Source organism: Theobroma umbraticum, unplaced genomic scaffold (genome assembly GCF_002168275.2).
Source record: "Theobroma umbraticum cultivar Fairchild unplaced genomic scaffold, ASM216827v3 scaffold_20.0, whole genome shotgun sequence".
Lineage (NCBI taxonomy): Eukaryota > Viridiplantae > Streptophyta > Magnoliopsida > Malvales > Malvaceae > Theobroma > Theobroma umbraticum.
Genome location: NW_018397266.1, coordinates 3,186,771 through 3,206,293, shown reverse-complemented (window position 1 = coordinate 3,206,293; position 19,523 = coordinate 3,186,771). Strand labels below are relative to the sequence as shown.

The 19,523-nt window shown below is 35.4% G+C and overlaps 4 protein-coding genes across 4 annotated transcripts; 3 read left to right on the top strand and 1 right to left on the bottom strand.

The window, feature by feature from the left end:
- The first annotated feature begins 4,181 nt into the window (after window positions 1-4,181).
- LOC110423617 (uncharacterized) lies at window positions 4,182-7,502 on the top strand. The gene is made up of 2 exons (XM_021437890.2): window positions 4,182-4,422; window positions 6,785-7,502. The coding sequence occupies exons 1-2, from the start codon at window positions 4,294-4,296 to the stop codon at window positions 7,139-7,141; spliced, it is 486 nt and encodes a 161-aa protein (XP_021293565.1). The 5' UTR covers window positions 4,182-4,293; the 3' UTR covers window positions 7,142-7,502.
- A 421-nt stretch (window positions 7,503-7,923) lies between these two features.
- LOC110423111 (NHL domain-containing protein) lies at window positions 7,924-8,912 on the bottom strand. The gene has a single exon (XM_021437240.2). It carries the CDS (start codon window positions 8,487-8,489, stop codon window positions 8,043-8,045), a length of 447 nt encoding a protein of 148 aa, XP_021292915.2. The 5' UTR covers window positions 8,490-8,912; the 3' UTR covers window positions 7,924-8,042.
- A 1,613-nt stretch (window positions 8,913-10,525) lies between these two features.
- On the top strand, window positions 10,526-12,786 carry LOC110423112 (Chaperone DnaJ-domain superfamily protein). The gene is made up of 5 exons (XM_021437241.2): window positions 10,526-10,844; window positions 11,000-11,087; window positions 11,190-11,260; window positions 11,366-11,422; window positions 12,146-12,786. Exons 1-5 carry the CDS (start codon window positions 10,743-10,745, stop codon window positions 12,344-12,346), a joined length of 519 nt encoding a protein of 172 aa, XP_021292916.1. The 5' UTR covers window positions 10,526-10,742; the 3' UTR covers window positions 12,347-12,786.
- Window positions 12,787-15,454: 2,668 nt separating this feature from the next.
- On the top strand, window positions 15,455-16,327 carry LOC110423197 (uncharacterized). Its single transcript, XM_021437353.2, has one exon. The coding sequence runs from the start codon at window positions 15,710-15,712 to the stop codon at window positions 16,115-16,117; it is 408 nt and encodes a 135-aa protein (XP_021293028.1). The 5' UTR covers window positions 15,455-15,709; the 3' UTR covers window positions 16,118-16,327.
- Window positions 16,328-19,523: the final 3,196 nt, after the last annotated feature.

The following is a 19,523-nucleotide window of genomic DNA, read 5'->3' as shown; positions in this document are numbered from 1 at the left end:
TTAGCAGAAATCATATTTCCAGCACAATCAATGGTTTTTTTTTTTCCAATTCCATTTTTACTCTTCATCAAAGTAACATCTTTGTTAATGAAAAGCTTCTTAGCATTGATTGTCATATAATTTATAGCCTTTAGATGATGCACCATAACCTAAATGAATAGCCAAAATTGACTTAGAGTCAAGTTTAATTTTTTCTTTTTTTTTTTGTCTAGTATTGTAGAATAGCAGACACAACCAAAGGTCTATAAATGAGTTACATAAAGGTTTGTAACTAAACCACATTTTATAAAGTGTTTTGAGACTTACAACTATAGTATATACCATGTTTAATAGGTAATTTGCTATATTAATAACCTTTGCCCAAAATACCTTTAGTATCTCTTTTTGGAACATCAAGCACCTAGCTATCTCAACCAACTTTTTTTTATATTTATGAAACTTCATTTTGTTGAGGATTGTAGGTCACTGTGAGTTGATGTGTAACACCAAGCTTCATTAAGTAATTTTCAAACTCAGTAGCAGTAAACTTTGTGCTATTGTCACTTTTTAAAAACCTAAGTTTAAAACTAAATTGATTTTCTGCTAATACTTTGAACTTAATATACGAGTTTAATGCTTCATATTTCTGTTTTAAGAAATATATCTAAAAAGTATATCTGGTAGAATCTAGTAAAGTCATTAATGAACAAAATGTAGAATAAACTATTGCTCAATGAAGGAGTTTTCATTGGATTATATATGTTAGTGTATGCCAGCTCCAATTTTTGCTTAGCCTTCCAACTTCTCACTTTAAGAAATGGTTTCCTACAGTACTTTCATAACATGTTTCACAAAGCTTGTCTAGTTTCACTATAGCAAGGAGGCCTTCAATTAAGTCAACAAAGGCCATTTTCATCAATGAACCATAGTTTACATGCCCCAATCTCTTATGCCAAACATCATACACATCTTCTTCACTTAGAAAGCCCTATGTTTTATTTCCATTAAATTAAAAAAGGTAACATTTATTTTTCATTTTGATTGTCATCAACTCTAAACCAATTGGATCCTAAATGGTCCATTGCTTATCTTTAAATAACTAAGCATAGTGGTTGTCTTCTAATTGACCTACACTAAGCAAGTTTTGATTAGCCTCAAGAACATAATGAACATTAGTGATGAAATTCATACCTGAAGTGGTATTCACAATTATTGTTCCAATTCCAAAGATTTTCAAAAACACACCATTCCCAATTTTCACCCTAACTTTGAAACTTATATCAAGCTTAGTAAATAGACTTTCATTACCAATGAGTTGATTAGAGCACCCATCTTTGCCATGAATTGCAACTCTTCTAATTCATTAACTTCTTTAGCCACTACAGCTTTGCCTTTAGTTTCTCTCTTCTTTGCCTTACACATTTTCTCCACATGTCCTAGCTAGCTATAAGCCTCGCATTTCAAAATTGTCCTATTCCAATAGTACTTAGCAATGTGATTTTTCTTTTTACAGTATGGGCAAGAAATGCATTTATTAGATTGTTTTCCCTACTTCCCATCACCAGCTTTGTTGCCCTTGTTGTCAAGTTTTTTAGAGCCATTTCCTTTTGTTCTCAAGCCTTTAGTGTTAGCAACTAAAGTATTTTCTATAGAATCTTCACTCTTAATAGCTCTCCTTTGCTCTTGAACCAACAAGGCATTGATCAACACCATCACCGAAATTCTGTTTAGTCTTTTGAGTCTTCTAAAATGGAAATTTTTTATTCAAACCTTTTGGGTAAACTTATCAAGAACTTGCTTACCACCCTCCTCTCTGTTACTTCTTTTTCTAATAGCCTTAGTTGGTTAACAACCCTCAAAACGTTATCTTAATATTCTTGAGTCTCTTCATAATCCTTCATTTTTAGCAATTTAAACCCTTTGGACAAATTGAGAATTTGAATTTGTTTAATGCGATCATTGCCTTGAAGTTCCTCTCTCCAAGTATCCTAAACTTGCTTAAGATCATCAAAATTCATAATTTTACTGAATATAGTGTCAGACACAACAAAATGCAAACATGAGAGAACTTTGTACCTCTTTACTAGCTTTTCACTGTGTTGTTTAATTTGAGCTAATGTAGGGTTAGCATGCCTCTAAACTAGTGGATCTCCTCCTACTTTGACCACTTTCAACAAGTCAAAAGTCTTTAGGTAAGCTCTCATCTTCATAGCCCAGATGGGGTAAGCTGAACTAGTGGACATTGGACGAGCTGAGGTACTATATCTAGCAAAAGTCATAGACGCATACCTATTGAAGAAATCAAGCTGAAATACTAAAGGTTGAAGAGCTCAGTGTCTTTTAAGATGCATATGGCTTTGACACCATGTTGGCATTTCAACAATAAACCCAAAAAGATGAATAATGGAGGTTTTTCAGAGAAAATGAATAATCGTAAAAAAACTGTAACAGAGCAACTAAATTGCGAGAAAGAAAAAATTAAAGAATTTTTAATTGCTTTTCAGTATATATATTTTTCATTAAAAAGTGTAAAATTAACAAAGCTTTAAATACAATCTTGAAAAATGAAATCGAGGTAAGAAGATAATAAAATAGTTACTTGAGCACCTAATGCACTAAGAACAAGGCATAAGTTTTCGTGCCTAGCAACGGCTAATTTGGAAGATACAAACACGTGGCTTTATAGCTTAACAAGATAAACAAAACGACGCACATTCTTGCATAAAGAAAGAGTAAAGTAAAGACAGCTAAACGACACAAGTTGTTGCGTCTAGCTTTATAAGGACTTTAAAACGATGCTACAATGAAGTGTTTCGTAACAACAAATGAAAAACTTGAAACGACACAAATATCTGTGCATCACTAAACAAAAATTAGTAAAGTTGAAACGTCCTCGTTTTATCATCATAAGTCTTCTTCTTTGTTCTCAAATTTCTATTAGCTCGTGCCTTACTTATTTGCAACGTATTTTCAACACTCTCACCTCTCTTCTCGTCCTTTCTCAACCTAACGTTGTTGGCTTCTCCTAAATTCATCTTAATGACTTTATGTTTGGACCTTTGTGTTTGAAGGTTTGGATTTAAAAACTAAGAGTAAAGGTGAATATATAAGGATGATGTTTAGTCCTAGAAAATCATCTCGAAATTTCTGTTGAATTGCACTCATTGATTAGGTCTGTGTTGGGTAAGCATTTAGTGATTTTACAAAAATAATGATCTTAAATCATAAAAAATGATTAAATTATAATTATGAGAGGTGATCTGATTTTCATTCAAAAAGATGGGAAACTTTTTCTTTCATCAAAGTTTAGTAATTTGTAAATCAATTATAGGCAATTTTTTGTGCTTAATGTGTGAAAAAAACTTGCTTTCTCTCCAAAATAAAAATAATTTTTACTCTATCAAAAATTCTTTACAATATTATATATTTTTATCCACACTTTTTTCTTTAGTTAGGTATATAATCTTTGTTTTAATAGCAAATTCATTATTATTTTGATAAATTAAATTCATTCTCATTCAAAGGTTTTTCATCAAATTTAAAAAGTTGAAAGTTAGTTTATTAAAGATAAATATAGTTTTTATATTTATTTATTAATTTTATTAATTATAACTTATTTAGATATAAAATATTAATATTATTTCACAAATTCTTATGCTATTAGAATATTAAAATCAGTAATTTAGTAAATTTTAAAACATTGTTATTTTTTAAACGTGTTCACAATTGGACAAGATTTTCTCAGGCCAGCCAGTGATATTATAATATTAATAAATAATTATTTTTATTTAATTTTAACCCTAGAATATATATATATAAACATTAAAACATTAATATGAAAGTATTTTTAAATATTTAAATAATAAAATAAAACTTAAATGGGTTAGATGAGCTAGTGCCTAGGTTTGGTATTTTATACAAAATGATATTTGAATTTTATGTCATATAATATATGGTAATTGCATTATCATATCTTGAAAAGGACATGAAATGTTACCTGAAAAGGACAAGAGGTGAGGAAGAAGAGCTTTTCAATTAAAACAGAGGATCCTCAAACAAACAAACAAATGCCACCGCCCATTTTAATAATAAATAAATTGGGCTTGCTTCTCGGTCAAACTTATGTACACCGCCCAACCTGTCCCGGCCCATCGTGGCCCACCACGTACGAAAATGCTACAACTTCAACTTTCACCGACTCAGTTCTCTTTGACTCAAATGCTCAACGCTCAACGCTCAACAGTCAACAGTGAAATCTAAATCGAAGCTGAAGTGACGGTGCACATCCGCCGAAAGAGACATTACCGAAGACAGATGGCGTCCTCTAACTGGAACACTGTGGGAAGCCTGGTGACTCCGGCTGTGGAGAAAGGAGACTTATTACCCAGCAAAAGATCAGCTATGGTTGCTACCAAGATAAAGACAGCTTTTGTTCCTCTTCAGGTATGTTGCTAAAAAAAGTTTGCTTTGGAATTCCTCTACTTTTCAGCTTCTAGCTAAATGTAGAGGAACAGAGTTCAAATAAAAAAAAAATGAAAAGGTTTAGTTTAAAGTGAAGATCTTTTTGAATCAATGTCCAGCTTCTAGGCAGATGGTCTATGCACCTCCGCCCCCAACAACTCTCACACCCACTTCTTTCCCCTTTTTTAAACTTATTATTTAATCAAGTTATAAGAAGGACAAAGATGTGATGTGATCATTGATTTGTTTTGGCTAGAATTCACAAATGCATAGCTGCATTTGTCTGTTTTTCAATTTTGTTATGAACCCAAGTTTGTGAATCAGTAGTGTAGTCATTTTTTTTCATTTTTATGGGTTATTTGGTGGATTGAATGCCCATCAATTCCTTTGCGTTTCTTTTGACTTGGTAGTTTTAGTTTGTGAGTTTATTGCTTTATCTTAACTACCATATCTTAACTAGGGCTCCGTTTGCTTATAGCTTTTACTAGTTGCTATCTTTTCAAATTTACTAGAAACAAAAAGGAAATGGTGGAAAGAGATATCATAATTGATTAAAAATAATCAAATGACAAAAATGCAACACCAATTCTAGCATAATTATTCTATATTGAAGTAAAATTCACTCATTTTGTTCTCCAAAAGCTGATTACTAATTCGATTTAATTTTTGAAAAACATAATTTGCATTTGCAACCATATTTTTTTTCTTATGCTCTCTTCTTACAGCTGTAAAAACCAAATAGCAAAAGCAATGGCCAATTATACCTAGATGTGCAATCGTCTGCTCTGCTGTTCTAAACGTGAGATCTACCTCTCTACAACTCTGGTCCGCTTGACAAAGACATAAAACTTTATTCATTATCAGTTGGATCATTTGTTACCCTTGTGGCTAAGTGATTCTCAAGTTGTGTACTTCTCATTGTCAGTTCTAATTTTCTTACCATTGTCTGAAAATGGGGTCAAAAGTTGTGAGGGACTTAATAAAAAACCATCAGGTGTTGTCATTGCATTTTCCCCCCAATTCCTCTATGTGTGCAGGGGTGCCTTAGTTTTCTCTTTGCTAGTTAAGTGGCCTAATTTATATAGGGATAGATTCCATTATTATTAAGAAGCACTTAAGTTTATGGCAATTGTAAGTGGTTTTGAACATCTCATTGGGTGGTGGAATATTGTCTTGATAGATTATTATAGTTATTAAACTTTGTGCATTTGCCATTATATCTAAAAGTATATCTGCATTTGAGAGAAACTCATTTTAGTTTTTTTTTAAAATATTAGTTATTTTTTACTTGCTCATTTCCATAATTTCCAGGAAACTTGATATTGTTAGTTAAGCTGCAAATCATACTGCCACGGCACATTGTATGCTACATGTAGCTTAAAGATGATCGTTGTCTCTAATAACCAAGATGGCTACCGTTAAAGATGCATTATATGGCATACTATATTGTAGATGAATGAAATTAGCCAAACTTCTTCAAAAAGTATGATTATCAGTAATTAATATAGGTCAATTATATTTTAAAGTTGATGGCTGCTTTGTTTAAGTATTTGATGCACAAAAGATGGTCTGACCCGCATATATCACATTGAAGGTCAGCCTATATGATGTGAGAAACTCCTGTATAGATTGGCATTTTCAGTGTTCTGCTTTTTCGTTTGAATCTGTACTCACTGACTTCCAGTTCGTTAGACCTCCTTATTCTTTACTATTCCTTTTTTCATGTTTCTTTTAATTTTTCTGCTGAAGAAATTGGTTGGGTTTATGCCTGTGAACATGACAAGGGAGGGATATCAATATGTTTTCTCTAAATCAAATGGTCATCTTGATAACTGGTGGGTCATAAGGAATGTGTATTTTCCCATGTTACGATTGTTGCTGCAAAATCTGGCTGTTGATTGCACTCCTGCTTCTTTTCTTCTATAATTTTTCTTTTCAGGAACCTATAAACTCTCTTTTTTGAGAAGAGAGAGGACAAAAGGATCTCATATATGTATACAAATAACTTTAGAACTCATACAGTTTACAGAGTGCAGTACATTGACTATTTTTGGTTTACATTCCTTTATTTGGACGAGAGAACTGAGTTTATTGATAAGTTTCAGCAGATGAAGGCATGTTTTAGAACTACTAAAGTTGGTGCAGAGTGCAGACTTGAGAATTCTGTTTGGATTTTGGAGAACAAGAATGAATCTTGTGAAATCATTGTCTTCTACGTCATTTGGATACAATCACTAAAAGATGACTTAGTGCGTTGCATTCAGTATAAGAGAAAAAAGAAAGGACCTGCCTTTAGACGCTACATTGGCATACCTCTGAACACATTCCTTTGTCTCTTTTGCAGGTGAAGTGCGAGAAAAGACATAAATCATTGACAACAAAAAGCTTTGCTGTTTCACGTAGAGATATGATGCAATGTTTAACTGCTGAAATTCTTGGTCTTACCCTTCTTCCAAAACCTGCCATAGCTCGTGTTAGTAGACTTGAGATGAGGAAAATGATAATGGAGAAGCTTGAGGAGCTTAGGGCGAAGGCTGGGCTATCTAAGCCAAAAACTGAGAATGAGATGAAGTCTCCAACAAAACCGTCACCAAAGGATAAGAAGTCTCCAACTTTGCCACTGCCACCTCCAGAAGGCGCAGTTAAACCATTGGTGGAAGCAACCCTCAGCAACATTCCTCCTTCAAATAATGCTTTGTGATATTCTCAGTAACAGGTTCGATCATGGTGTCAATTTGCCTTCAGTTGCTCTGAATGTCAAAAGGTCAGTTAATACAGTGAAAGTATGGGTCATCACGAAGAGCAGCCCTTGTTTGCGCGAAAGCCTGATTAAATAAAGACTTGAATTTTCTGTGTGTCAAAAAGAAAAAAAGACTACAATTTCCTGCAAAATAAATGTATGTATCTGTTAAAAGTCCGGCAGTACTACGCTAGAATTTCGTTTCTGATGAAAAATTGGTGCCAGAGTAATGTTAAAGCTCGTTTATCAGTCCTATTTGAACCGAAATCATACGTGTAGTTGCAATTGTGCATTAACTCTACAAACATAAAAACTTCAGAATGGTCTTTGTATATATATGATTTCTTTTTTGTCAATTCACCTAACTGAGTCGGTTGCACTTAATTAATAAAACCAATGGCGGCTTCATTATTAGGACACATATATCAACTAAATTCGAATCAAGCATCAAGACATGCAAACCTTTGTACTAATTCCTCATGTAATTAGCATTACTTCCATTACACGACACATCTAAACCTCACACTTTTAATGACGCTCAACTAGGTACTGTTACTGACACTTTGACAAATCAGACATGTCTAATTGATTGCAAGAATAGTTGCAGAATTGGGTTGGTGGAATAGGGTTTATTGAGTTTGTTAGTTCTTGGGTGTGAGGACGAGCTGTTGGGTTAGTATGTTTTCTTTTAACAGCAAAAGTGGTAAGCTATATAGAGTGTTGAATTTCTTATCTATTCCCACTTAAGATAAAAATGTAGAAGAATGCATTGAAATCATGAAAGGTATTAGTGCAAAGAGAGTAGCATGTGGAAATCGTCTTACATATAAATTACAAAAAAATGAGACAAAGGGCAAGCAAATCAATTGATCTTTTTGTCCATGTTTTTGACAAGCTGCCTCATTTGAAACCTCCAGAACAAGAAATAAGCCAAACCCAACCCTACCAAAACAAAAACCCAAACATGTTCCTCGCCGCTCTCCTTCTCGGACCTCACCCTCACTATTTCAAACCTTTCCCTCCCTTCCCCGTTCCCCATTATTCCCTCCACCACATGCCCATATAACACGTACACCCTATCCTCCTCACCCACCACCACCGAGGTAGCAGAGCCTTCCACATCAAGGGCAGTTTTGTCATACACCACGCCTTCTGCCCAACTATCAGCACTCTTCAGAAACCACAACCTTTGCGTAGAAACAACTAATACGACGCCGTCCCTCCTTATCGCTATCCCATCTGGCATTACCAAATCCTCGTTCAGCAGGACTACCCTCGCCGTCCCATCGTCCGCATCAACCTTAAACATCTTGCCCTATTGGATTGCACCACCAATAAATAACCCTTGCTGACGTAAGCGATTCCATTCAGCCCGCAATCGTTGAACGGTTCGTTTTGATCCATGACAGATGCGTAACGGCTAAAAGCCGGAGATCTTGAAAAAATCGACGCCTCTCCGCTTGCGTTGACTTTCCAGATGAAGTTTCCGACTGAATTGGTGACATAAGCGTTGCCTCTGAAGTCCACGCGCGACGTCGTTGGCCACGTCCCGCCCACGACCGATGGAAGCGATGTTGGAATCGGGGTCGGAGGGGAGGAGGGAGAGGAAGAGACGGCGGCGGGTGCGGAGGTCGTAGGCGACGAGGGCGTTGAAAGGAGGGAGAGGAGGAGCGGAGTGGAGGCAAGCGAGGAGGCGTTTTTTGGTTGAATCTACGGCGAGCCTAAGACAGTGACGTTTTCTGGGAGGGTTGGATCGGAGATTACCTTTCAATAACGCCTGCATCGGAAACGGAATGGATGGAGCGGTGGCTTAGGGAGCCCACGATGAAGTGCGGCGTGGGGGGGTCCCAGGCCATGCCTTCTGGGTAGAGGTTGCGCCATCGGAAATTGATGACGTGGGGCTTTGTAGCTAGGGCTGCGGCTATAAAAAGTATGATGATTAGAAAAACAAAGCTGGGTTTGATTGGAGCCATGATGGGTGGATTTTTGAGTGGAGCTAACAGGGGAGAGAGTGCCTCTAGTTAGATAAAGGAATTTTGAATTTCTAAGTGAATCGATCAGTTTATCCCCTTTTTGTTTTATTGTTTTATTGATTTCTTGTCAAAAGGGTCTCATAATTCGGATTTTCTTGTCAAAAGGGTTTTCTGTTTTTTAATATTACTACTGACTTCAACAAAAGATGCTTTAGGCTTTTTCAATTTTCATGACGAATTTCTCGCTAAAGGCTAAAGCAAATAGATTTTAGAAATATAACTTGATTTTCTTCAATTCCGATTATTTTCCCAATGAATTTCTTCTCAGAGGAACACTACGATGCCTTGTCTTTAACTATAGTTGTTGTTGAGTGAAGAATTATTACATTTGTACTCGTATTCCATTTAGAAAGTTTGGCATGTGACAGGAGTACCATTACCAAAATTAGGCAATGAATTTATTAATATACTATAAATTATGAGAAAGAAATACTATGAATAGAAACGGTATACAAACCAGGCCCGTGACTTGTGTGGTGGGAAGACAGTCACTTTCTAACATAAAATTCTAGCCCAAAGGAATTCAACAAACTAAGCACTCAAAGACAAACCACTAAAAACGCATGTTAAATTCACGAAAGCCTATACTTGCCTAACATATGCGTTCAGAGCCTTGACCCTGCCTTCTTTCTATTTATTCACCCTCTTTCCATCTCTTGCTTTCCCAAAAGCCATCCATCCATGAGGATCATCTCAAAATCACAAGACCAGACCCGACTGAATCATCATGCATAACATTAATCCCCAGAATCAATAACACAAAATATTCAAACCCAAGCAGCTTATCAACAGAATTGCTAGTGGGGTGAAGGATTTAGAAACAGTCAACATGAAAATTCAATCACGATTCACGAATGGGTTTACAACAAACTAAAGAAGATAATATCGCATAAAACCGGCCTTTACTTCTTTGATTTTTGATTGGAAGGATGACAATGTTAAGACATTATTATAAGTTTTGAATATTTGGGTTGTGGGTTCATTTGGGTTTGAGTTAAATGGGTTCGGCTTGTTAGGCGAGTTGGAGTTTTAAGTCAGCTTTGGCTAGCAAAAGCGTAGAAGGCCCGAAGATAGGCTTTCCACGTGTCACATCACAAGTCTTCCTTAAAAGATCTCTGACTGCCGTATCATCACCGACTGCATGCCACGTCATCCTAGGCGAAAAACAGAGGACGAGGGAAGCCCCCAAAATATCTCCTTTCTTCGCGTATCCAAGTTACACTCGTTCGTCAGCATAAAGAAAGAGCTTAGATTGTTCCTGAACATTCCCGACTCCAATCAGGCATCAAACACCCATCCTAGTCAATGAAACAGCACCCTTTCACTCAGATATTTTCTTCTTCTCCTAATCTACGTTCCATTTCTTTATATAAACCCCTGCCTCTGCCCTTGGTTTTTCAACCCTCTATGTGGTTGCTTAACAGCAACAACAACAATATTACGGCATTGAAAGAGCTGGGGTTTTCACAACTGCTTCTCAGATATTGGGTCTTTTTTATGCCTGTTTGGAAATAAAAACTGGGTCAACGATGGAGGCTGAACATGGCTTACCATCTTATTATAATGTTCTAGGTGTCAAGCTGGATGCTTCTACCCAAGATATCAAGCGTGCTTATCGAAAGCTTGCAATGGTAACTTCTTTTCCTGCCAGGAACCTAATATGGGTTTTGGTTTTGGGGCAATTTTTGGCTTTTGGTGTTGAATTGACAGCGACTTTTAATGTTAGAAGCAGTTTGAAGAATACTAAGTTATGTTTTTAATTTTTGTTGTGAATATGGTGGTGTAGCAATGGCATCCAGATAGGTGGACAAGAACACCTTCTCTATTGGGTGAAGCTAAGCGTAAATTCCAGCAGATTCAAGAAGCCTATTCAGGTAAGTAAGTTGACCAAGACCTTTAATTTTATCACCCCGTTTTAGCTAGGTTAATTGCAGTTTGTTATAACTTCAAATGTTTTTTTTTCTTTCTTCTGGCAGTTTTATCAGACCAGAGGAAGAGAATTCTGTACGATGCTGGGTTATATGATCCTGAAGATGAAGAGGACGAGGTGGCTGTTTTTTTTTTTTTTTGGACAAAGTTTGGTATTTCTTAGTTAAAGGATTTTTCCTTTCAATGGTTTGTAACAATTGAATGAACAACGGTTTGTATGCAGGGCTTTTCTGACTTTGCAGCGGAAATGATCACTCTAATGGCGCAGACGAGGAAAGAGGTAATGAATTTGCCCTAACTTTCAGTTTGAGTTGAATAAAATATTGGTATAATATTACACTTCGGAGCAACATTTAAAATTAAAGCTACATGCTCCATTTCATACGAAATGGCAAAAGAAAATGTTACTATTATGTTGTTGTAGTGCATTTTATCAATATCTACAAAATTAAAATTTGTTCTCTTAGCGCTGGTGGGGGAAAGAGCTGAAAATTTAGCTGTAGAACATTACCAAAACTATATCTGTATTAATTTGATCCAAATGATGAAAAAGCATTAAAGATTAGGATAGATAAATATGAATCTTCTGTAAATTTAAAGTTTGAACTACACTTTTTGCATGATAGGAAGTCATTAAAATGATGATCAGTTGTATGATGATCGTCCCCCTCATCATCAAATTCTTGTTGGCCTCTTATATGAATGATAACTCATCTTTTAGGCTTGATATGATGTTTCAAGCTCCAAGAATGCGCCTGTTTCAACATGTAAGAGTAACCATGAGGGTAGCTGGTGGTGCTAAAAGAGTGCACCTGCCAAAGATAGCTCCTTAATATCTGAAAGGAAAATTGGTAGCTCTGTCGAGTGTGGAGCTTTTAATTGAGTCCTAAGTACTATTTAATAAGATTTCTTGGTTTGCTTGGAGGGGATTGCCCATATATAAATGTATTTTTTGTGTTGAAATTGTTTAACATTCTTTTCTACTATTACTTGTGCTGATCAGGAAAAAGATTGCAGCCTTGAGGAGCTACAAAAGATGTTCTGGGAAATGGCACAAGAATTTCAGTCACCTTCATGGTTTTGTGGATCATTTCAAAAATCTGGGAGCCCGAAGAGGACAAAATGGGATTCAGCTCGGATGAGTGATAGACGTTCACATGTAGGTGTATCAGGGCTCAAGATGTATGAAACCAGAAGTTATTGAAGTTTCTGCTTTAATTAACAACAGAAATCATTTGGACAAGGGAATGATACTCATTCTAGTACTTCATTGATCCTCATCTCAAAGCAGATGATACCTGAATTCTATGTGCTTCTCAAATCTTTGGAAACAAGCCTAGAATGATTGGGTATGGTTACACTTGTTGGATTTTGTAGTTGGGGTTTGGACTTTTACTTTTGTCATGGCATGGTGCTTTGTGAGCGGCTGGTCAGAGTGCTCAGGGATATCTACACTCCCGGATGGTAATGTACACACACTTCCTTGGTGTTCACTATATATATATAATGTAGTTGAGCAAATGTGAAAGGACCGTTTTCTCCAAAATCGATTTCTTGTATCTGTTTGATCAGAATTGCTTGTGTCTGACTTTGTTATTGTAGTGGAAAATATGCTTCTCTCGACTGATTTAGGCGGTTATATAAGCCTAGTAATTTGACAATCATTGATAACATTTGGAATGCTGATGTAAGCAGCAAATCTAGAAATTGCTAGCTGAGCAAAGGCGGGAACAAGGTCTTGGTGCTATGTGCAAATAGTTACTATCTAATTGTTTGATTGCAAAAACATCGTATTGTATTAGCGAGGCATCCTGCTTCCGTTTTCTTAAGCACAGGGCATTAGAACAGGGAGCCACACAGTGATTAATCTTTAGGAGGAATGAAATAAGTGAGAATGAAATATGTGGTGGAGAGCATTACTAGGGTTTTTGTTTCATACTCCGAAGTGGGAAACACATGTCCACTAAAATGGGGAATGTACTCCAATTTGATCATTTGAACCAATCACATAGCTGTATGTGTTCTTTTCTCAGATTAATGATGGCAGTTTTGAAGGCCTCTTGATTAACACTACTGAATCATTGGAACCATGGGTAGCAGAGGATTTTAAATTATATATTATGTATATAGGAAGGTTCCAAACCAAAAGCAATGCTTTGGAGTTAAAATTAATTTTTGCGATTAGGGAAGTTGACTAAAAGATGTGCCTTGAAAAAGGGTGGAAGATGCTTTAAGAAAATGGGACGGTGGCCTATCTCTCTACCAACCTCTTCTCATTCACTCATCTTCCATTGGTTTTTTCCAACTTTTGGCCCCGCCTTTTGCTTCCCTTTCTTCAAGGTTAAGTCTTCTAACTAGATTAATCTACAAATTCTTCGTTGGTTCGGCTGCCAATTAATTATGATGTTCATGTAGAAAATTACAATCATCCGCAAAAATTTCCATCTCAATTTACCAATTGATAAATCTTTTTAAAAGCTGTACCTATCTTAATGCCACAAACACTTGTATTGTAACAATTGAGTTTGTTTCTATTAACTGCTGGTTAGTTGTTGCAGTATATACATGTCAAATAACCTATCCTTTTGTCCCGCTTGGCCTCTGTTTTTGTTTGTTTGTTTGATCGGTAAATTGTCCCATTAGGCCATTACTACACTAAAAATGTCCCAAACGTACGTCTTTTAATTCAGGCGTTATCCTTTTCACATTGTCCTTATTTTACCATAGGAAAACAACAAAAACAAGAACAAAAATCGAAAACCCTTCAAATAAAATTATAAAGAGGGAAAGATAAATTGTGAAATTTAGAAGAAGAAATGGAGTTTTGATTTGTCACAAAGAAGTAGCTGGAAGAAAGTGGTTAAGAGGAAAAGAGGAATCCTATTAAGATAAAATGATAAAGGCAATGGAACATGAGTTGATAAATAGGAAGTGACTTCGCCTCTCCGCTCGACCAGGGGTTCCGAAAATGGCTGGTCTGAGCTGAGAGCGACCACCGTCCCCATGGTCACCTGCATCTTTTCCTCATAAATTGACTTGTTTTCTGGGGATAGTGACAACTGTTTGTTTGTTTTTTATATATATATTTTTTAGCCAAATTTCTCTTAAACAAGTAGTATATTTACAACTTATAAAGCTAATAATATAAGTACAATACGTTTGTGGTGCAAAGCTGTTGCAATTTTATTACGATTATATTCCATCCATAGCCATCTCTCACCCACCATACCCGTTGTCCATTGATTGTGACATCCATGTATATATTCCTGTTGGCAAAGAATCAAACACTTGATTATCTGTATTTCATATAATTAAATATCAAATCATACATAAAACTCAAATCCCACAAAATTCATGTGTAATCCAATCTCCAAATCAGTGGACTCGTGACCCCTTTCAACGCCAGCTTCAACTTCATTTTCCGTTTTCCTCTAAGAGAAAATGAAAAATTTCTTCCTCAATTGGTATTTCTTTTCTTCAAAGAAACCCTCAACCTCAAATCACCCATGCCATGACTTTCATACAAATTTATTAATATTATTTTTGCACGCTAGCTTGGACTTGAACATGAATATATATATATATATATATATATATATATATATGTATACTATCTCTAGATATTTATTGATCAGATAGTTGGTATCTCACAAAAATATATATATTTATCAAACTTCAATTATTAGATAGTTCTTTCTAATGCACCAATCATGTGCGCAAACATGGTGGAGCATTCCGAGATAGACTTATTGATCTTGCAATAATAAATGTTGAGGAGTATGATCTGCAAAGTTTAATTGTCTCTAACTGTATCGGCTGTGCACACAATTCTCTCTTTACATCTTTTGGGTATACGGTTCCATCATCTTTTTGCTATACATGTTGAAAAACAGAATTTACAATCAATCTTAAAGAAGAGAAAAAAAAACAGAGTATGCAAAATATAAGAAATGTTAATATTGAATTCAAGTTCTCAATCACTCTGATGACTCTACTGTTTAACAAACTTAAGCAAGTGAAATTCTCTTGTCAGAAAATATCCTTTTCATCTACTCAAATCAATCATTTATATCCCCAGAAAAAGAACAATAAATTTATGAAATGCATAATTTAAGTACACAGTGATCAGAATTTAGAACTTGGAAGAAACCCATTTCTAACAAATTAATAATAGTTGGAAAAGTGTGTATGGTGGGGGCCCCTAAGTTTTGGACCATCCCATCATTCCCACATGCAATGGGATTCCCTTGTTACACAAGGCAGTCAGACTTTCCTAGTAGAAAAAAAAAACGTAGAAGAGCCCATAAGAAGACGTCTCATTCACTCCATTTTGCCCTCTGAATTTCTAGCTTAAGTGTCCCAATTTCACCAAAAACCACTTCACTTTTCAGCCTTTCTAAGTCTTCATGCACCGAATGACGTAACAACACCGCTCCTTACCAAGGCACAAACTCCTCTCTTCCATCTCTCACAAATTTCCTCCCAAAATCTCTCCTCTCCTCTGGCCACGAAATCAGTATTCCCCATCTCAGCGAACAAAAGAGTTCCAGCAATCGGATTCACGGCCATGTCGATAAAAACGAACCGTTTCAATCCTCGAATTACAACACTAACCATATTCTTTGTAGTCGCCACTGTTGCATATCCCACCAACAGCTTGGAATCAAGGAAGCTTGACGAGAGCACTGCGCCAGGCGATCCAGGCGTCAAGTGTAGCCCATCGTGTACACCAAGTCCTCCACCACCGTCGCCCCCGCCGCCATGTCCACCACCACCGGCGCTGCCGCCACCTCCACCAAAAAAATCGCCAACCAAATACTGTCCACCGCCACCTAGTCCGCCATCCTTTATATACATGACGGGTCCACCAGGGAGCCTATACCCTGTTGACCAAGATTTTGGTGGTGCAAGCCGGAATTTGGAAGTGGGGTTATTGGGTTTGGTTTGTGGATTCTTGATCCTTGTTGCTTTTTGAATGGGATACTGATTTGGAAATGGAGGGTCCTAGGATCTTGTGCGATAATTGGATATCGTAAGTACAAGTTACTTTTTCTTCTTTCAATTGTAGGGCAAGAAGATTTGTTTTTGTCCAAAGAAATACTTGTTAGGACCTACTGGTTTTGGTACTTGCTGTATCTCCATATTGTTCATCAATAATAACAAATTTAATGATTTTCCCTGGTGATTTTCGATTGTTACATCATTTTCTTCCTGAAACAAAATGGATCAAATCAAGCTGGAAGAATAAGGTCTGTTGTAGTTCTGGTAATGGATCCCTGATTCCAGAATGAGCAGAGCTTTAAAAATGAAAACGACGAGTTTCTTTATGTAGGAATCGTGGATGGAGGATCCAAGCAGAGCAGAAGCAAGGCCACAGCTAGCGTCTCCACCGCCGTTCTTGATTAATTGGTGACGCTCTTTAATTAAACACGTGCCTCGCTCATAACATGTTTCGTGGGTTCCTACTCCTACTTGACCTTTCATGTTGCAACTCACGCCATCAGTGGCCATTCTTGTTACATAACTTTTGTGGTTATAATTCTTCATAACAGGATAATAGTTGTAGTTTCTTTTATTCGAGGCTTGTGTTATTCTTAATGATAATGAAATTTTCGATTGGAATAAATAACATAGAGCGTATATCAGTTGAAACTTGATTGACTCTGTCAAGACAAAGTCAATTTAATGGAATAACTTGTGAATGAGAAATAAGTGAGCACACTTGTGACAACCGGACAAAATCGATAACCCCAATCATATTTTGAGAAAATTGGATAAATATGAGACACAATTAGAGGAGGATTTATCAATTAGCAATATGTATATCTTTTTATGATGAAAAGAACATTTTAAGATATTTAATTTATTCAGCCTGTTTAGTGAAAAGTAATTGATGTGTTTACTTGATTTTATACATAAACCAAATAACCAAAACAACAACTTTTTAACAGTATCTGTAAAAAGCTAGAGAAAATATCCCTAGAAAAACCCTTCAAAAAAAAAAAAGCTAGTATGCCTTTCTCCAAAAATGTAACCTGTCGTCTAAGGTTTCGTAAAAGTTAAAAATGATTGCTTACCATGACCAAGACACATGTCGCAAAATGTAGAGCCAAGTGGATGTGAAACAAAAGAGAAGATTCAACCATCTGATCTTGATTTGATGTGGGATCATAATTGTCACAGTTAGAGTCGTTGTGAGTGGATGAGATCAACTTCGGTTTCACCAAATGTCGGTCCCACATCAGTACCAAAATCTTTGGTTCCTGGACACATCATCATGCGGCAAGGTAAGGGCCAAGGGGGCTGCCTGACGAGGACAGGAGGAGTTAGCAATTAGGAAACCTCCTCATTTTTCTAGATTGGACGCCACTCTACCTGGCATGTTAACGTATAATTTTTTAATTGGACCACCACTTTTCTGTTAGGGCGTTAATGAGCTTTATCCCTAGCTTACCTGTTAAGATAATTATATAAATTATTTAATTAAAATTATATTATGATACTGTTACTTAATTAAACTTAGACTATAATTGAAATTAATCTTACATATATAACTCACTCACTTATACCTAATTTAATTTTTTATAATATATAATATTTCATAATACAATATTTCTCTTTTTGTAACAATTATCAAAATTATCCCAAGAGTAAAAAGGAGCTATTTCCTTTTGCATGGATGAATATATAGATATTTCGTTATATTATTCAAATCTAATGACTTTTCACATATATAATACAAAAATTAATCTTCATTTCTCAACGCAAAGTTATTTTGATAAGAATGTAATCATCAACTTGATTGCTTAAATTCAAAGAATGGTAAGGAGTGAAATTTGGCACCAAACCAAACTAAAGATTCTTGAGATGATAATTTAGAAAAGAAAAAGAAAAAGAAAAAAGAAAACATGTTTAACTATGGGTATGCACAGTTACATGACCCTTTCAAGGGGGAAATCCCACACATTTTAATATCTAAGAAGGTAGGCTTCCAGTTTTATTGTAACCCTTTCAGCAAATGTGGCATACCATTCATGTAAAGCAATAATTCGAAGAAAATTATGCCTATTTCCTAATTTTCAACAATTTTAATGAAATTTTCCAAAGTGAAAAACTTTATATGAAGTGTCTTAAGTTAAATTTATGAAATTTTTAATTAAAACATTTCAATGTATAAACTAGAAGTTGTGACTAGATATTGATAGATTGATAAAATTTAACATCATAGCATCATCTTATCTTATCTTTTGTTTTGTTTTTTCTGTTCTTTATGGTTAAAATGTAGGAAGACGGGTGAGAAGACTTTATTTGTTTAATCAACCAATCAAACCATGCATGTGGCAACCTTGTTGAATCAAATTACGCAATTGTTTATAGTGGCCGGCATAGATTTCTTCGTCAATGTCAACTGGGTCACAAAACATATGAAACAATAAGCTGCTGCTTAAGCATTAAAAGGAATATGGTAAGAAAAACAAGGTGCTATTTGGGCCAATAATATTTGTTTTGGTCACAGATATGGCCAAGCTTGGGATAAATACCCTCTTGTATTTGATGGAACCAAGTGACATTTCCATTACGTCAGATTGAATTGATTAATGCTTTTGGAAATTCAAAATGAAATAAATGAGTTTGAGACTTAAAACTATATATTTTGTTAGGAAAGTGAAGGGACTTGTCACGCTTCACTTTTGTCTATAACTATCATTATTATCCCTATGAAAGGTAAGTTTTCCTATTCATTGAAAAAGTGGCTAAAGAATTCCACTGCCCAATTACTCGTCGGAGGACAACTAAGGAGTGGGACGTTGGGTTGGGTAATATTATAAGATGCTAAACATGATCTTTTCTTTTTTTTAAAAAAAAAAAATAATCAAATGCAGATGAGACATAAAATGTGGGAGAAATTATTTACAGTAGGGAAAGGGTGGTTTGTGATGCACCAAAAAATATTGGGTACCAAAAAATGAAATTATTTGTTAATTTTTTACTATTAACTTTTGACTATTTTTAAACTAAATCAAAAGCTCAAAGTTAAAAGTGTGACTAATAAATTTGATCCATCACTTTAAATAAAGTGATAAATTTGGTCCTTATCACTCTAATCTTTGATACAGCACTTGCAAAATTTTCAATCATGCATTTAGCTTTTCTTAATTATTTTTTATTCATTTTTTAAGGTCACTTAATGGCATAATTTATATGTAAAAAGTATATATTAAAATGTTATGTACCCTAAAAAGGTATTTAAACTTTGAGCAAATGCAACCTCCTTAATGTATTCAGTAAAAACTGTTTTAAAAATGTTGTTATACTACTTATAATTAGGTTCTTATCTAAATGTTACTAGTTGTTTAAGTTTGACCAGTAAAAAATGTTTG

What these genes read in the sequence shown, in the direction of transcription:
- LOC110423617 (XM_021437890.2), top strand. Translation starts at nt 4,294, where the DNA reads ATGGCGTCCTCTAACTGGAACACTGTGGGAAGCCTGGTGACTCCGGCT. An exon ending in CAGCTTTTGTTCCTCTTCAG is followed by an intron (nt 4,423 to 6,784) that starts GTATGTTGCTAA and finishes TCTCTTTTGCAG; the next exon opens with GTGAAGTGCGAGAAAAGACA.
- LOC110423111 (XM_021437240.2), bottom strand. Translation starts at nt 8,489, where the DNA reads ATGTTTAAGGTTGATGCGGACGATGGGACGGCGAGGGTAGTCCTGCTG.
- LOC110423112 (XM_021437241.2), top strand. Translation starts at nt 10,743, where the DNA reads ATGGAGGCTGAACATGGCTTACCATCTTATTATAATGTTCTAGGTGTC. An exon ending in GATTCAAGAAGCCTATTCAG is followed by an intron (nt 11,088 to 11,189) that starts GTAAGTAAGTTG and finishes TTCTTCTGGCAG; the next exon opens with TTTTATCAGACCAGAGGAAG. An exon ending in CTGAAGATGAAGAGGACGAG is followed by an intron (nt 11,261 to 11,365) that starts GTGGCTGTTTTT and finishes GTTTGTATGCAG; the next exon opens with GGCTTTTCTGACTTTGCAGC.
- LOC110423197 (XM_021437353.2), top strand. Translation starts at nt 15,710, where the DNA reads ATGTCGATAAAAACGAACCGTTTCAATCCTCGAATTACAACACTAACC.